At 40.5% G+C, this 16,330-nt stretch overlaps 1 protein-coding gene across 3 annotated transcripts in view; it reads left to right on the forward strand.

The window, feature by feature from the left end:
• The window catches only part of LOC128686470 (UDP-glucosyltransferase 2), a 71,718-nt gene that overhangs the window by 22,590 nt on the left and 32,798 nt on the right, over positions 1-16,330 (forward strand). For 2 of the 3 annotated variants that reach the window (XM_053773417.2, XM_053773416.2), the window contains exons 2-3: positions 14,518-14,608; positions 15,319-15,468. In XM_053773417.2, the coding sequence (XP_053629392.1) occupies positions 15,319-15,468 (150 nt within the window). In that variant the 5' untranslated portion in view covers positions 14,518-14,608. The remainder of the gene's footprint in view (positions 1-14,517; positions 14,609-15,318; positions 15,469-16,330) is intronic. The other variant, XM_070085961.1, reaches the window with a different exon arrangement.

The raw sequence follows: 16,330 nt of genomic DNA on the forward strand, positions 1-16,330 counted from the left end.
GTTAGGTTAGGTTAGGTTAGGATAGGTTAGGTTAGGAAAGGTTAGGTTAGGTTAGGTTAGGTTAGGTTAGGTTAGGTTAGGTTAGGTTAGGTTAGGTTAAGTTAGGTTAGGCTAGGTTAGGTTAGGCTAGGATAGGTTAGGCTAGGTTCGGTTAGGTGAGTTGATTCAGGTGTGATTTTTCTACCTTGGGTGTGAAACGCATTACATGCCGTCTGTCTGACCTGTGTTGCCGCGGGGTGATTTTCTACCTTGGGTGTGAATCGCATTACACAGTGGCGTTGGGGGGGAGGGGCGGCCCATATAAGCTCAATGAGTCTCTCAGAGCGAGGAAAGTGTTTCTATTCGGAAATCGAGTAAATATTTCTACCCTGGGTGTGTTTACCAACAAGAAAATAATGTTCGATTTTACGATAAAGTTTTCAAAACTAATTTGGAAATATCCAAAAAAAATGGAGTCCTTCAAAGTAATTCTGGAGTACTCTAATGTATTTTGGAAGTGTTCCAATATATTTTAGGTTAGGTTAGGTTAGGTAAGGTAAGGTAAGGTAAGGTAAGGTAAGGTAAGGTAAGGTAAGGTAAGGTAAGGTAAGGTAAGGTAAGGTTAGGTAGTGTTAGGTTAGGTTAGGTTAGGTTAGGTTAGGTTAGGTTAGGTTAGGATAGGTTAGGTTAGGTTAGGTTAGGTTAGGTTAGGTTAGGTAAGGTTAGGTTAGGATAGGTTAGGTTAGGTTAGGTTAGGTAAGGTTAGGGTAGGTTAGGATAGGTTAGGTAAGGTTAGGTTAGGTTAGGATAGGTTGGGTTAAGTAGGTTAGGTTAGGTTAGGTTAGGTTAGGTTAGGTAAGGTAAGGTAAGGTTAGGTTAGGTTAGGTTAGGTAAGGTAAGGTTAGGTTAGGTTAGGTTAGGTTAGGTTAGGTAAGGTAAGGTAAGGTAAGGTAAGGTAAGGTAAGGTAAGGTAAGGTAAGGTTAGGAAGTGTTAGGTTAGGTTAGGTTAGGTTAGGTTAGGTTAGGTTAGGATAGGTTAGGTTAGGTTAGGTTAGGTTAGGTTAGGTTAGGATAGGTTAGGTTAGGTTAGGTTAGGTTAGGTTAGGTTAGGTAAGGTTAGGTTAGGATAGGTTAGGTTAGGTTAGGTTAGGTTAGGTTAGGTAAGGTTAGGGTACGTTAGGATAGGTTAGGTAAGGTTAGGTTAGGTTAGGATAGGTTGGGTTAAGTAGGTTAGGTTAGGTTAGGTTAGGTTAGGTTAGGTAAGGTAAGGTAAGGTTAGGTTAGGTTAGGTTAGGTAAGGTAAGGTTAGGTTAGGTTAGGTTAGGTTAGGTTAGGTTAGGTTAGGTTAGGTTAGGATAGGTTAGGTTAGGTTAGGTTAGGTTAGGTTAGGTAAGGTTAGGTTAGGATAGGTTAGGTTAGGTTAGGTTAGGTTAGGTAAGGTTAGGGTACGTTAGGATAGGTTAGGTAAGGTTAGGTTAGGTTAGGATAGGTTGGGTTAAGTAGGTTAGGTTAGGTTAGGTTAGGTTAGGTTAGGTAAGGTAAGGTAAGGTTAGGTTAGGTTAGGTTAGGTAAGGTAAGGTTAGGTTAGGTTAGGTTAGGTTAGGTTAGGTTAGGTTAGGTTAGGTTAGGTTAGGTTAGGTGTGTGTGTGTGTGTTAGGTGGTCACAGAGTTTTGTGAATATCTTGATTATAATGATTTTAGTGGATTTGAGATGCATTTGTGGATGTGAAATGTGATTTTTGTGTGTGTTCTGAAATGTTCAAAGGTGTTCAAAGGTGTTTTGAGTGTGTTCAAATGTTGTTTTTTGAAGGTGTTCAAAGGTGTTTTTGAAGGTGTTGAAGGGTGTTTTGATTGAATTCAGCGGTGTTTTAGTAGTATTCAGTGGTGTAATTGGGAGTACTCAAATTGTGTTTTTTGGAAGTGTTTCAGTGTTGATTGGAAATGTTCAAAGGTGTTTTTGAAGGTGTTCAAGAGTGTTTTGAAGGTGTTCAAGGGTGTTTGAAGGTGTTTAAGGGTGTTTTGATTGAATTCAGCGGTGTTTTAGTAGTATTCAGTGGTGTAATTGGGAGTACTCAAATAGTGTTTTGGAAATGTTCAAAGGTGCTCAAAGATGTTTTGAGTGTGTTCAAATGTTGTTTTTTGAAGGTGTTCAAAGGTGTTTTGATTGAATTCAGCGTGTTTTAGTAGTCAGTGGTGTAATTGGGAGTACTCAAATAGTGTTTTTGGAAATGTTCAAAGATGTTCAAAGGTGTTTTGAGTGTGTTCAAATGTTGTTTGAAGGTGTTGAAGGGTGTTTGAAGGTGTTGAAGGGTGTTGTGCCTTTTTCTGATGAAATTAGTTAAAACGAGTAAAAATTGTGGGTTGTAGGGTGTTGTGGGTTGTGGGTGTTGTGCCTTTTTCTGATGAAATTAGTTAAAACGAGAAAAAAATTGTGGGTTGTGGGTTGTTGTTGTTGTGACTTTCTGATGAAATTAGCTAAAACGAGAAAAAATTGTGGGTTGTGGGTTGTGGGTGTTGTGGGTGTTGTGGGTTGTTGTTGTCGTGACTTTCTGATGAAATTAGCTAAAACGAGAAAAAATTGTGGGTTGTGGATGTTGTGGGTTGTGGGTTGTTGTTGTTGTGACTTTCTGATGAAATTAGTTAAAACGAGAAAAATTGTGGGTTGTGGGTGTTGTGGGGTGTGTGTATGCGTGTGTGTTAGGTGTCATAGAGTTTTTTTTTTTTGTGAAAATCTTGGTTACAGTGATGACATTAGTTAAAACGAGTAAAATTTGTTGGTAATTGATGAGGGTAGTGTAGTCGAATTAGAGTTACCGAAAAAAAATGATATAAGTGGGTTGTGATGAAATTAGTTTAAAAACGATATTCAAAGGTGTTTTGAAGGTGTTCACGGGTGTTTATGTGAGTATTCAAATGATTATGAGAGTGTTTTTGGGATGTTCAAAGTAAAGTGTTTGAGTTAGTTTTTGTGACTTTTTTTCTGATGTATTGTGTCCCCTTAATAACTTTAATGAACTAAAAGGGTAAAAACGAGAAAATGCCTAGTCTGGAGACTGAGGGATGAGTTGTAATTTAATGAAATGTGTAAGTGCAGATAAATTAGAGATGTCAAATCTTATTTGGGAGTACTCAAATAGTGTTTTGAAAATGTTCAAAGGTGTTCAAAGGTGTTTTGAGTGTGTTCAAATGTTGTTTTTTGAAGGTGTTCAAGGGTGTTTTGAAGGTGTTCAAGGGTGTTTTGAAGGTGTTCAAAGGTGTTTTGAGGTTATTCAAAGGTGTTTTGAGTGTGTTCAAATGATTATGAGAGTGCTTTGAAGGTGTTCAAAGGTGTTTTGAAGGTGTTCAAGGGTGTTTATGTGAGTACTCAAAGGTGTTTTTTGAAGGTGTACAAATGATTATGAGAGTACTTATGAAGGTGTTCAAATGATGTGCAAGAGTACTTATGAAGGCGTTCTGGGAGTATTCAGAGGTGATTTGGGGGTGTTCGAATGATGTTTTTGGAGTATTTCAGTGTTGTTTGGAAATGTATAAAGGTATTTTTGTGAGTATTCAAATGATTTATGAGAGTGTTTTTTGAAGATGTTCAAAGTAAAAGTGCGTATTTAACTTCGTAATATGTAAAATTGTGAGTAGTGAATTTAACGAAAGTGGATGTAAGCGATGTGGTGACTTTCTGATGCACTGTGTCCCCTTATTAACTTTAATGAAGTAAAAGGGTTAAAGCGAGAAAAATTGGGGGTTATGAGTGAAAATTGTGAGGTGTTGGTTGGAGTGTGAGGGTTTGGGAGGGTGGGGAGGAGGTTAAAATAGTTAAAAAAATGTCTAGACTTGTGTTGTAAAGAAATTGTGGGTATTAACGAAAAAAAAAAATGTGACTTTCTGATGTACTGTGTCCCCTTATTAACTTTAATGAACTAAAAGGATCGACAAGATTCAGCCTGTGTGCGCGGTCATCACGTGACGTCACTGTCAGAAGGTGAGTGTCCCCTTATTAACTTTAATGAACTAAAAGGGTCGACAAGATTCAGCTTGTATGTGTGACGTCACTGACCGCCGAGTAAACACCCTTCTTAGTTCATTTGACTTGTTTAGACCTGTAGTAAGCATGCTTACCCCCAGAGGGGGATCCAAAAACTTGATCCGAGGAATTGGAGAATTTCGAAAACCCCATAGGGGGGAATCCAAAAAACTTGATCCGAGGAGATGGAGTCATGGTATTGTCGAGAAAATTTGGGGTGAAAGGAGGGGTACCCAAAAATTTGATCCAAGGAATTGGAGAAATTCAAAACCCTTGATCCAAGGAGATGGAGACTTTCGAAACCCCCATAGGGGGAAATCCAAAAACTTGATCCGAGGAGATGGAGACTTTGATTTCGAGAAATTTTGGGATGGGGGTGAAAGTGAGAGGGGGAACCTCAAAAATTTGATCCGAGGAGATGGAGAAATTCAAAACCCTTGATCCAAGGAGATGGAGACTTTGATTTCGAGAAAAATTTGATCCGAGGAATTGGAGAATTTCGAAACCCCCATAGGGGGGAATCCAAAAACTTGGTAATATTGAGAAATTTTTGGGGTTGGGGGTGAAAGTGGGAGGGGGGCAATCCAAGGAGATCATAAGAATTTCGAAACCCCCATAGGGGGGAATCCAAAAACTTGATCCGAGGAGATGGAGACTTTGATTTCGAGAAATTTTGGGATGGAGGTGAAAGTGAGAGGGGGAACCTCAAAAATTTGATCTGAGGAGATGGAGAGCACAAGAAAATGAAATTCAAAAAAAATTCGAAAAAAATCGGAAAAAAATTCGAGGCGCGGGGGCGATCCGGACGACGCTGCAGAAGGCGCAGCAGAAGGCGCGGGCGGGCGGGGCGCGATGGCGCTTGCGCGAGGGCGCGAGGGCGCGGGCGGGCGCGCGGGCGGGCGCTCGGCGCGACGGGGGTCGCGAAGGGGGGTCGTGGGCGGGGGTAATGGTTGGGGGGGGTCAAGGGTGAGGTAGTCTCGAGGGCGAGGTCAAGGTCAAACCGGAAGTAACACCTAGGTGTGAAAAGGTGACCCTCCAGCCGCTGGTCCTAGACCGGTGTATACACCGCCCAGTGGAAGGTCCTAAACCGGAAGGGTGCGCTCAGGGGAAGGCCTAAACCGGAAGGGTACGCTCAGTGGAAGGCCTTTTCCGGAAGGAGTCGCTCAGTGGAAAAATCGACTACTTATATATATATATATATATATATATATATATATATATATATATATATATATATATATATATATATATGTCGTGCCGAATAGGCAGAACTTGCGATCTTGGCTTACATAGCAACGCTCATCTTGCCATATAGGACAAGTGAAAATTTGTGTATCCAATAATTTCGCCAAAATCATTCTGAACCTAACGAAAAAAATATATTTCACTCAGTTTGTTAGTATTAAATTACTGTAAACAAATCTAAAATATATTTAGTTGGGTTAGGCTAAAATAAATTGGGCTTGTTATAATTAGGTTAGGTAAGTTTTCTAAGATTCTTTTGGTGCAAAATTATAAATTTTTACATCAACAATAATAAAAAATATATATCTTTAAATGTATAAGAGAAAATTTTAGAAAGGACTTAATTTTAAATGAGTTATTGCTAATTGACCAGTTTTACATATTCGGCACGACATATATATATACATATATATATATATATATATATATATATATATATATATATATATATATATATATATATATATATATATATATATATATATATATATATATATATATTCTCAACCTGACAACTAAATAATTGTATTGCCAGAGACACCTTAGTAATCGATTAGTACAAGAGTGTTCTAGGTAGAACCGTAGATAGTGATTATTCTCAAGTATAAATGGATGACCATACCAGTAATATTTGATTTTATTCACACATTATTGGTTTAATACCTTTTTTTCTCGTGAAAGGGACTTCTTACTAGCGAAACAATTTGGAAAAAAGGGTGCGTTCTGTTGAGTAACAAAGGTTACCACACTATCAAAATAATTGGCAAGTTGAAATGAGAAAAAAAAAGATTAAATTACCTTAAACAAAAAAAATTACTGGTAACCGTAAACAATGTAAAATTAAATAACCCAGTAGAAGTTAATGTTTCCAGGAAGCGACACCTTAATCCATGTTAGAAAGTCCAGAGGACACATGCAACAATAAATATGCACAACCGATGGCGTTACTTATGGGCTTGACAGTTGGGCTCATAACTTCTAGCAATATTGTAAATTCGTGATGAAACTTTTGAAAAAGCTTATACGTTTCCCTCGCCCTGACACAACGAGAGGTGTTTATCAATCAGCATATATAAACCGAGTCGTCTGTTTCTCAGTGTACAAGCGATGGCTACGATTCCTTGACCCCTACACTGTATAAAACAAAAATTTAATTTTGAATGCCCCAAAAAAAGTATTAGAAAAGTTATATAACCATGTCATTGATAGTTTGACATCTCCCTTTGACACTGATGTTTCTTGTATGTTCCTGGGCATGCAGTCAACTAAACATAAATAATAAACAATAACCGTAGTGACTCTCATCAACTCCTCTTTCAGCTTTGGCATCTGAGTCTCACTTCTTTAGGTCGTTCTTCTTTGGCAATGCATTTCCTATCGCATTTTAGCCTGTGCTGTTACCAGGCCAATGAAGCACATTAATATTGCTATCAGTGAGCAACTTTTTAAGTTGTTTGTATAAATGAGAGGATGCATTAACTTGATGAACAAAATCGCTGCCATGAACGTTAAATTACAATTTCACATTGCCCTCTAGTACCTCAATATACTTCATCACATTCATTTTTTGAAGGATTTACAGGTCTTTACTCCCATTTACAACACTACAAGCACCTCATACCATGACAAAGTCAGAGTGTTTAACACTTTTCTTATTCTACTTTTGGTTACACCTGTTGCTAATATAGCGGTAATGAACTCACCCTGGCGTACCTTGGATCCACCTAAAGTTGGATTCATCACTAACCATTACCTTCTTCCACTACACTGGACCAAATGCCTGTACTTATTACAAAAGTTCATCCTCTTGGTGGTCATAGACTTTGTTAGCAATGATTTAAACAGCTACGCCGCGAGGGAATGTGGAGGTCTCTCTGCAGTCAGTGCCATGTGGTCTTCACAGACTACAGATTTGGGTGGGTTTTCTTGAGAAGACTATATTGCAGAGTTCTGGGTCAGAAATCCATCTGTCTCTGTATATGTCTCTTCAGGTCGAACAGGCTCGGTTTAGAAGAAACCACAGTGGTGGGGAGGTCACGTGATCGCCAGAAGACATATCATCTCTTTCTTCTAAATTTTCCCTTCAGCACAAATCTTCTCCTTCTGAAAAAAGCAGCTACTACAATAACACTCATGAAAACTGACCTCTCATTGCTACTATTGCATGTGTATTGAGGATGTTACAGGCTCCTGCCACACACTCCAGGCATGAACAGCATAAACAATATATCATGCCTTTATTTATCCTTGACAACTCAGGAGACCGGGGGACAAAGTTTTTTTTTTTTTTTTTTTTGCCTACACTATAAAAAAAATATAAATTCACTTTGATCTTTTTTTAAGGTTTACTGTTCTTTTGATTGCAGTTTGTTTGTGAAATTTGAGATAAGACGCTTTTTTAAGTTAACTCATTTAGGGTCATGGCGATTCCCAAGGAACAACACAAGTCTAGTAATAACTGCATGGAACGTTTGGGGAATATTTTTTATTATTATTTTTTTAATAAATGACAGGTTGTTACTGAATGTTCAATAGTAAAGGAATTATGTATAAAATGTGCTTATTAAAGAAAACAGATGAAAATACTTATAAATTTCAAAAACCGATTTTTAAGTAATACAAATTATTGCAAATTGTACAAAAAAAATAATTTATTTAAGTGAGAGAATAGACTAATTTATTTATGTTAGAGAATAAACTAATTTATTTATGTTAGAGAATAAACTAATTTATTTATGTTAGAGAATAAACTAATTTATTTATGTTAGAGAATAAACTAATTTATTTATGTTCATTTTTAAATAATACAAATTATTGCAAATTGTACAAAAAAATTAATTTATGTATGTCAGAGAATAAACTAATTTATTTAAGTTAGAGAATAAACTAATTTATTTATGTTAGAGAATAAACTAATTTATTTATGTTAGAGAATAATTATGCTAGCAATTGGTGAAACTAAATGAAGGTGTTACTGGTGTGCGAGGTAGAGTGTTGCTGGTGTGCGAGGTAGAGTGTTGCTGGTGTGCGAGGTAGAGTGTTGCTGGTGTGCGAGGTAGAGTGTTACTGGTGTGCGAGGTAGAGTGTTGCTGGTGTGCGAGGTAGAGTGTTGCTGGTGTGCGAGGTAGAGTGTTGCTGGTGTGCGAGGTAGAGTGTTGCTGGTGTGCGAGGTAGAGTGTTGCTGGTGTGCGAGGTAGAGTGTTACTGGTGTGCGAGGTAGAGTGTTGCTGGTGTGCGAGGTAGAGTGTTGCTGGTGTGCGAGGTAGAGTGTTGCTGGTGTGCGAGGTAGAGTGTTGCTGGTGTGCGAGGTAGAGTGTTGCTGGTGTGCGAGGTAGAGTGTTGCTGGTGTGCGAGGTAGAGTGTTGCTGGTGTGCGAGGTAGAGTATTGCTGGTGTGCGAGGTAGAGTGTTGCTGGTGTGCGAGGTAGAGTGTTGCTGGTGTGCGAGGTAGAGTGTTGCTGGTGTGCGAGGTAGAGTGTTGCTGGTGTGCGAGGTAGAGTGTTGCTGGTGTGCGAGGTAGAGTGTTGCTGGTGTGCGAGGTAGAGTGTTGCTGGTGTGCGAGGTAGAGTGTTGCTGGTGTGCGAGGTAGAGTGTTGCTGGTGTGCGAGGTAGAGTTTTGCTGGTGTGCGAGGTAGAGTGTTGCTGGTGTGCGAGGTAGAGTGTTGCTGGTGTGCGAGGTAGAGTTTTGCTGGTGTGCGAGGTAGAGTGCTGCTGGTGTGCGAGGTAGAGTGTTGCTGGTGTGCGAGGTAGAGTGTTTCTGGTGTGCGATCTAGAGTGTTGCTGGTGTGCGAGGTAGAGTGTTGCTGGTGTGCGAGGTAGAGTGTTGCTGGTGTGCGAGGTAGAGTGTTGCTGGTGTGCAAGGTAGAGTGTTGCTGGTGAGCGAGGTAGAGTGCTGCTGGTGTGCGAGGTAGAGTGTTGCTGGTGTGCGAGGTAGAGTGTTGCTGGTGTGCGAGGTAGAGTGTTGCTGGTGTGCGAGGTAGAGTGTTGCTGGTGTGCGAGGTAGAGTGTTGCTGGTGTGCGAGGTAGAGTGTTGCTGGTGTGCGAGGTAGAGTGTTGCTGGTGTTCGAGGTAGAGTGTTGCTGGTGTGCGAGGTAGAGTGTTGCTAGTGTGCGAGGTAGAGTGTTGCTGGTGTGCGAGGTAGAGTGTTGCTGGTGTGCGAGGTAGAGTGTTGCTGGTGTGCGAGGTAGAGTGTTGTTGGTGTGCGAGGTAGAGTGTTGCTGGTGTGCGAGGTAGAGTGTTGCTGGTGTGCGAGGTAGAGTGTTGCTGGTGTGCGAGGTAAAGTGTTGCTGGTGTGCGATGTAGAGTGTTGCTAGTGTGCGAGGTAAAGTGTCGCTGGTGTGCGAGGTAAAGTGTTGCTGGTGTGCGAGGTAGAGTGTCGCTGGTGTGCGAGGTAAAGTGTTGCTGGTGTGCGAGGTAGAGTGTTGCTGGTGTGCGAGGTAGAGTGTTGCTGGTGTGCGAGGTAGAGTGTCGCTGGTGTGCGAGGTAAAGTGTTGCTGGTGTGCGAGGTAGAGTGTTGCTGGTGTGCGAGGTAGAGTGTTGCTGGTGTGCGAGGTAGAGTGTTGCTGGTGTGCGAGGTAGAGTGTTGCTGGTGTGCGAGGTAGAGTGTTGCTGGTGTGCGAGGTAGAGTGTTGCTGGTGTGCGAGGTAGAGTGTTGCTGGTGTGCGAGGTAGAGTGTTGCTGGTGTGCGAGGTAGAGTGTTGCTGGTGTGCGAGGTAGAGTGTTGCTGGTGTGCGAGGTAGAGTGTTGCTGGTGTGCGAGGTAGAGTGTTGCTGGTGTGCGAGGTAGAGTGTTGCTGGTGTGCGAGGTAGAGTGTTGCTGGTGTGCGAGGTAGAGTGTTGCTGGTGTGCGAGGTAGAGTGTTCCTGGGGACGCCTTGCGCCTTCATTTACAACTATGGATATTGTCACGTTTTGAACATAATTTAGATTTGTTTCGCATCTTGGAAGTTTATTCAGTAATAAAAAGCAACACTGTGTCTCAGGTTGTCTGATGAGAAAATAAGGTTTTGGTCTTTTTTTATATTTCGAGAAATATATTAAATAATCGCCATTCACTGAGAGTCTGGTTGACTTTCTTGGCTTCAGTGTTGTTGCAGATGTTGATATCTGCAAGTCTAATGGGCTTTCATAATGACTTCAAACCTTTCCACCAACTAAAAGTATAATTATTAACTATAATTATTCAGTAACAAAATCTCCCTATTTATAACGCATTAGTTTATGTACTTAACTCCAAGCAATTACAAATTATTTGCATTTAAAATTAAAAATTCCCCAAACTTTCCACGAAGCCATTGTGGGACCTTTGTGATTTCGACACACTTTATGAAAAGTTCTATTGGTTTCTGATTTTCATTTATATCAGCAGTAAGCACACCTATTCGGCTATGCTATTTAAAATTTTCATGATTTTATCTACATTGCGTTAAGTCCGGTTGTTCTAAATGTGAGAAATGCTTTGCCATTTAAGACATTTTTTCAAGATTATTGAGAGGAATATTTGATGGGTGTGGGAGGGAAGAGGAAAGACCGATGGAATGATAAGGTAAAGAAAGCAGTAAGAGAAAAGTTAGCATAAGAGAGGTTTTTACAAAGTAGAAGTGATATAAGGAGGGAGTAGTATATGGAGGGAAATGGAGAGGTTGAGAGAGTGGTGAAGGGATGTAAAAGGAGAGCAAATGAGAGTGGGTGAGATGCTGTCAACAAATTTTGCTGAGAATAAGAAAAAGTTTTAGAGTGAAATATATAAGCTGAGAAAGCCTAGGGAACGAACTGATTTGACAGTTAAAAAATAGAAGAAGAAAGTTATTAGATGGAGAGTCGGAGATATCGGGAAGATAGAGGGAATATTTTGAAGAACTGTTTAACGTTTATGAAAATAGCGAAGCTATGATTTCGTATATTAGCCAAGGAGTTATATCATCATTTAGGAGTGAGGAAGAGCCAGATGAGAGTGTGGGGAAGATACATGATGCAGTGGGTAGAATAAAAGGGCGTAAAGCAGCTGGGATTGATAACCTCAAGACAGAAATGTTCAAAACAGGTGGCGATATAGTTTTGGGATAGTTAATAAATGTATGAAACATGGGATGGTACCTAGGGATTTGCAGAGAACATGTACAGTTCCTTTGTATAAAAGCAATGGGGACAAAAGACAGTGTAATAATTATAGGAAAATAAGCCTGTTGAGTAATCCTAGTAATGTGTAGCGCTGTTATTGAAAGAATTAAGATTAAGACGAAGAGCAGGATCACAGATGAACATGGATTTGGAATAGGCATATGATAGGGTGGCTAGGAGAGCAATGTGGCAGATGTTGCAAGTGTATGGAATAAGTTGTAGGTTACTGAATATAGCTAAAAGTTTTTACGAGGACGAATAGGCTCAGCTTAGAGTATATAGAGGAGAGAGATGATTTCCCAGTTAAAATAGGCCTTAGGCAGGGAAGTGTGATGTCACCACGGTTGTTCAATATATTTAAAGATGGCGATGTAAGAGAAGTGAATGCTCAGATGTCGGGAAGAGGTGTGGGATTAAAAGATAAAGAATGGAACACAAATTGGGAGTTGTCACAGTTGATTTTTGCTGATGACACTGTGTTTTGGGGAGATTCTGAAGAGAAGTTGCAAAGATTGGTAGACGAATTTGGGAAGGTATTTAAAAGAAGGAGATTAAAAGTAAACATTGGAAAGAGCAAAGTTTACCTTGAGTTAACCTGGAGAGATTTTCGGAGGTCAACGCCCCCCGAGGCCCGTTGTGAGACCAGGCCTCGTGGAGGATCAGGGCCTGATCAAACAGGCTATTACTGCTGACCACACGTAAACCGACGTACGAACCACAGCCCGGCTGATCAGGTAAGGTGATGATGATGACAAAATAATTATGTAATGAAAGATTGGATATCAGATTGGAGGGAGGGAGTATGGAGGAAGTGAATGTCTTTAGATATTTGGGAGTGGACTTGTCAGCAGATGGGTCTATGGAAGGCGAGGTGAACCATAGAATTAACGAGAAAAAAAAGGTAACTGGAAGCAAAGAGGGGAATGTATGAGAGAGTAGTGGTACCAAAGCTTTAATATGAATAGTGAATCTTGCAAAAAGGAGAAGACTGTAGGCAGTTGGGATGTCGTGTCTGAGGCCAATGTGTGATGTGAATATTCAGCGGAGAAGCCGTAGCTTAGAGATTAGAAGGAAGTGTGGGTCTCTCAAAGTATTATCCATGGGGCTAAGAAGGGGTTTTTGAGATGGTTCAGAGATTTAAAAAGGCCTGAACAAAACAGAATGACTAGGAGGGTGTATAAAACTACTGTGGATGACAGGATAAGGGTCGTCCTAGGAAAGGTTGGAGGGAGGGGGGTATAAGATGTTTTGTGTGCGAGGGGTTTGGACTTCCAGCACACGTGCGTGAGCATTTTAGATAGGAGCGAGTGAAGGTAAATGGATTTTATGACTTGATGTGCTGTTGGAGTGTGAGCAAAGTAACATTTATGAAGAGATTAGGGGAAACCGGTTAGCCAGAGGTGGGAAATACAGTGCCTGTGCTCTGAAGGACGGGTGAATATATGATGCAGTTTTTAAATGTAGTGTCAACAAGCCTCTGGAAAGGCAGTGATGAAGTAAGTGATCATGAATGTGTTTCTTCTTTCTCGGGTCACACTGCCTCGGTAGAAAACGGCCAGTGTTAATAAATTGAAGAATTCAGCCAAAACTAAGTCTTCTAAATGCACTCAAGATTGCATCAGGATAAACAAAAGCACTCTCTATGATTGAACTTGCGAGTCCATAACTAGATCAGTTTTCTTACTCTGACTAGTGGTCTTACCATCGTCCTTGTTCATTGATACGTGGTTCATTCTGCATTCGTCCTGGTTCGATGCTGCAGTAAATGAACTTCAGTCCTTTTGCCATGCTAAGAGTATGTTACATTTTATTCGACGTATGTCAGACACCCATATAGGCTGCCTCCCGACCACCTAACCAGGTGCTTGTGGATTTAATAAGAAGGGGCCCCATCGTTATACCAGTACCTTGGTTCAACCAATAACAAGGAAGCTTGCCTATGTTGTTAAGCAATGTGATAAACTCGTGAATCATCCTTTGCAGATTTACCGTCACGTCTGATCACTACGGGTCTCATGTGTCTTGTTTAGTGCATTTGCATTATTGTACATAAACGTATATATTGGACATGAGCTGTATATATTGTACTTACCAGATATTTGGTGAAGGAAATGCAAACAATTCTCTGTTGTCTCTTTGCTCGTTCCTACGTGTTTATGGTTCTACAGTCAGGTGTGCAGGCCAGTAGACTACACCTGTATTTGTAAACGTCCTAAGCCTCAGTTAGCTCTGGCGAGGCAACCTGTCCACACTGCACGTCTTTCAAATCACTTAATTTAGGTGAAGAGTTCCCCACTTTCCTCATATGCGACATTTCCAGTGTCACCTATCATCCTTCACAATATTAAACCTTGACAAGGATCGTAAATGATATATTAATTCTCCTGTGAAAAACGCATTTACAACTCGCTTACATTCACATAAACACCTCATTCATTCTCATTGAACTCCATCTAACATTACCATTCCTTCACTATCACTTTCACGCTTTTGCAAACATTTGGAGTTTGCTGCTTTACAGGTACTGACACTCCTCCTTTATAAAAGTCTCATAGAGGGCACCCTCCATACGGAGTTTCTTGTCTTATTTACATTATGTTTCTGCAAGAACATCTCATTCACTTTATGTCTTCACTTCATATATGATGTCCAGCACTTCTTTGCATCTTTGCACAATGGTTTTATATTTGCAGTCAATATATAGAGAAATTTCTTCCTAACATTTTTACTCATGGCACATTTTCCTGAGTACATCTGTATCTCTAGATACCTTAAACTTTACTCTCAGAGTCTTGATTCCCATATCACCTATTCGTTCGTGCCTCACTATTTCTACCAACAACTTCTTTACCAGGTAGTACTGCCCGGCATCAGCAGGTCATCATCTGAGTTTTTGACAACTTGACCATCACGTTTCCCAGTGGTGTGTTTCTTTATAACTGGATCCCCATGAAGGAGAATGCAAGCAAATTTTGCCCCAGGTTCCCTAATACCCAGGATAAGGTTTTAGGTTAGACGGCTATCCAAAATTATAATTAAGAGTAGGGAGCCCCTTGAACTGCACATTTGCTTGCTTGCATTAAGCTGGGTGATATATTTTGTAGTTATTTTTATACTCATTTCAAAAACATGTACGGTGATCCAATATTCTTATTTAGGAGGCTGTACCTTTCGGTGACATAATCTGCTCCTGCCTCCTGACTGGGTGGGTGATGGGGAGTGAGTTCTACACACCTAATTAATGACAAGGTGAGTATATGAGCATGAGTCTCCCACACTTATCTCTTCATAAGTCGAGCGTGGGTTGTGGGTTTGGTTCCTGGAGGTTTTTCAAGTTAATCGTTAGTGGGAAAGTTCACTAAGAATACAGATTTTTCCTCTCGGTTATAGCAAATAGAGGATCAACCATACATAACTCATGGTATTGTATGATTAGAATGGATATAAAACTTTATATTGAAGATAATAGTAATAACAACTGAACACCTAGCACGTTAATCTGCACTTTCTCGTTAAGATCTTGATTTAGTTCAATAAAGTAAAACAGGTCTTCCCTCTCGTGGGATGTCCTGGCTGCTTCTCCCTCCAACCCTTCAAGCAGAAAGGGGGAGAATTCTATTGATGCCAGTGAAGGGTTCTGTATTCTAGGAATTGGATCTATACTCTGCATTCCTTCCTCGGATTATAGCTGACCTCCTCTCATTTCCCCAGTGCTGAATGACCTCTTACAGGGCTAATACTTTCTCATGAATATAACAATAATCTTAATCTCTCTTTTGCATAATATCTTCCCGTCACGGCAGTGTTCTTCTCTTCGGCTCAGTTCAGGAAACGGAAATTAGAAGTTTTCTCTGTAATCTATGAATAATCTGCGAACTCTTCTAGCTGCAATACTTTGGTTTATATTTCTTTTATGTTAATTAATTTTCTGCATCATTGATTCAATCCTTCTATTTTAGATGCAGTGGTGGACAGTAGTGTTGGTGTGTGCTGCACTACTGCAGTCAGTGGTAGCCACCAAAGTGCTCTTCCTGGGACCTGTCTCTTCACGAAGTCACAAGAACTTTTACATGGGCATTGTTAATGCCTTGGCTGATGATAACATCCAGGTTAGTCATAAATGATTGTTAAAGAGATAGAGAGAGAGAGAGTTACATCCCTGTTTTACCTGTCTCAAGAACATGCACCTTGCAGTAACATCCATCAACTCAACCTGACCACAATTGTGAGGAGCCAGTTTATCTATATCCTGTCAGCCAACATTAGAGACTTCAATGCTAGTGTTGGAGAGGTCACGCACAGTTTCGTGAATACTCATCGTACTGACATGATCGCTGCCGTTGAGAGAGTTTTGGAAGGCTTGAATCTGGAAAATTTTGCTAGACTTGCTGGCTACACCTCATCTGTGAAAAGTCACGGGCAAGGATGTGGAGGAGGTGTTGCTGTGTGCTTCTCTAAAAGGTTAAATGCTCAGCCCATTGATGTTGCCATTCCTACTCACCTAGAAATCACATTCTTCAAGGTTTGCATAAACACTGTTATCTCTGTACAAGCGTGTGCAATATACAGACCTCAGTGACAACATGCACACCCCATCAACTTCCTGATGGAAAATGTGGACTCCCTTCTTCTTCAACACAAATGTCAACATATTATTATTGTTGGTGACTTGAACCAACATCTTACATATACAGAGGGACTTTGATGACCTTCTTGCACTGTTTGACATGAGAAACTTTTTTGATTTCTCTACTCACACACCTCTGGCTTGTCTCTCGACACTGTAGTGAGTGATCTGTCAGAAGGCATAGTCACTAGTCAACTCCTTGGCTATGTTGCATAATCTGACCACAAGGCTATCTTTGCTGCACCGAAGATTTCAACAGAACGAAGTGGGAAAGAGGAACCTTGCCAGCCCTTTGCTCTGAGTTCGCCACATCTTCTCCAAGGTAATGTTAACAACCAAGTGAA

This window comes from Cherax quadricarinatus, chromosome 17 (assembly GCF_038502225.1).
Source record: "Cherax quadricarinatus isolate ZL_2023a chromosome 17, ASM3850222v1, whole genome shotgun sequence".
In the NCBI taxonomy this organism is placed as follows: Eukaryota; Metazoa; Arthropoda; class Malacostraca; order Decapoda; family Parastacidae; genus Cherax; species Cherax quadricarinatus.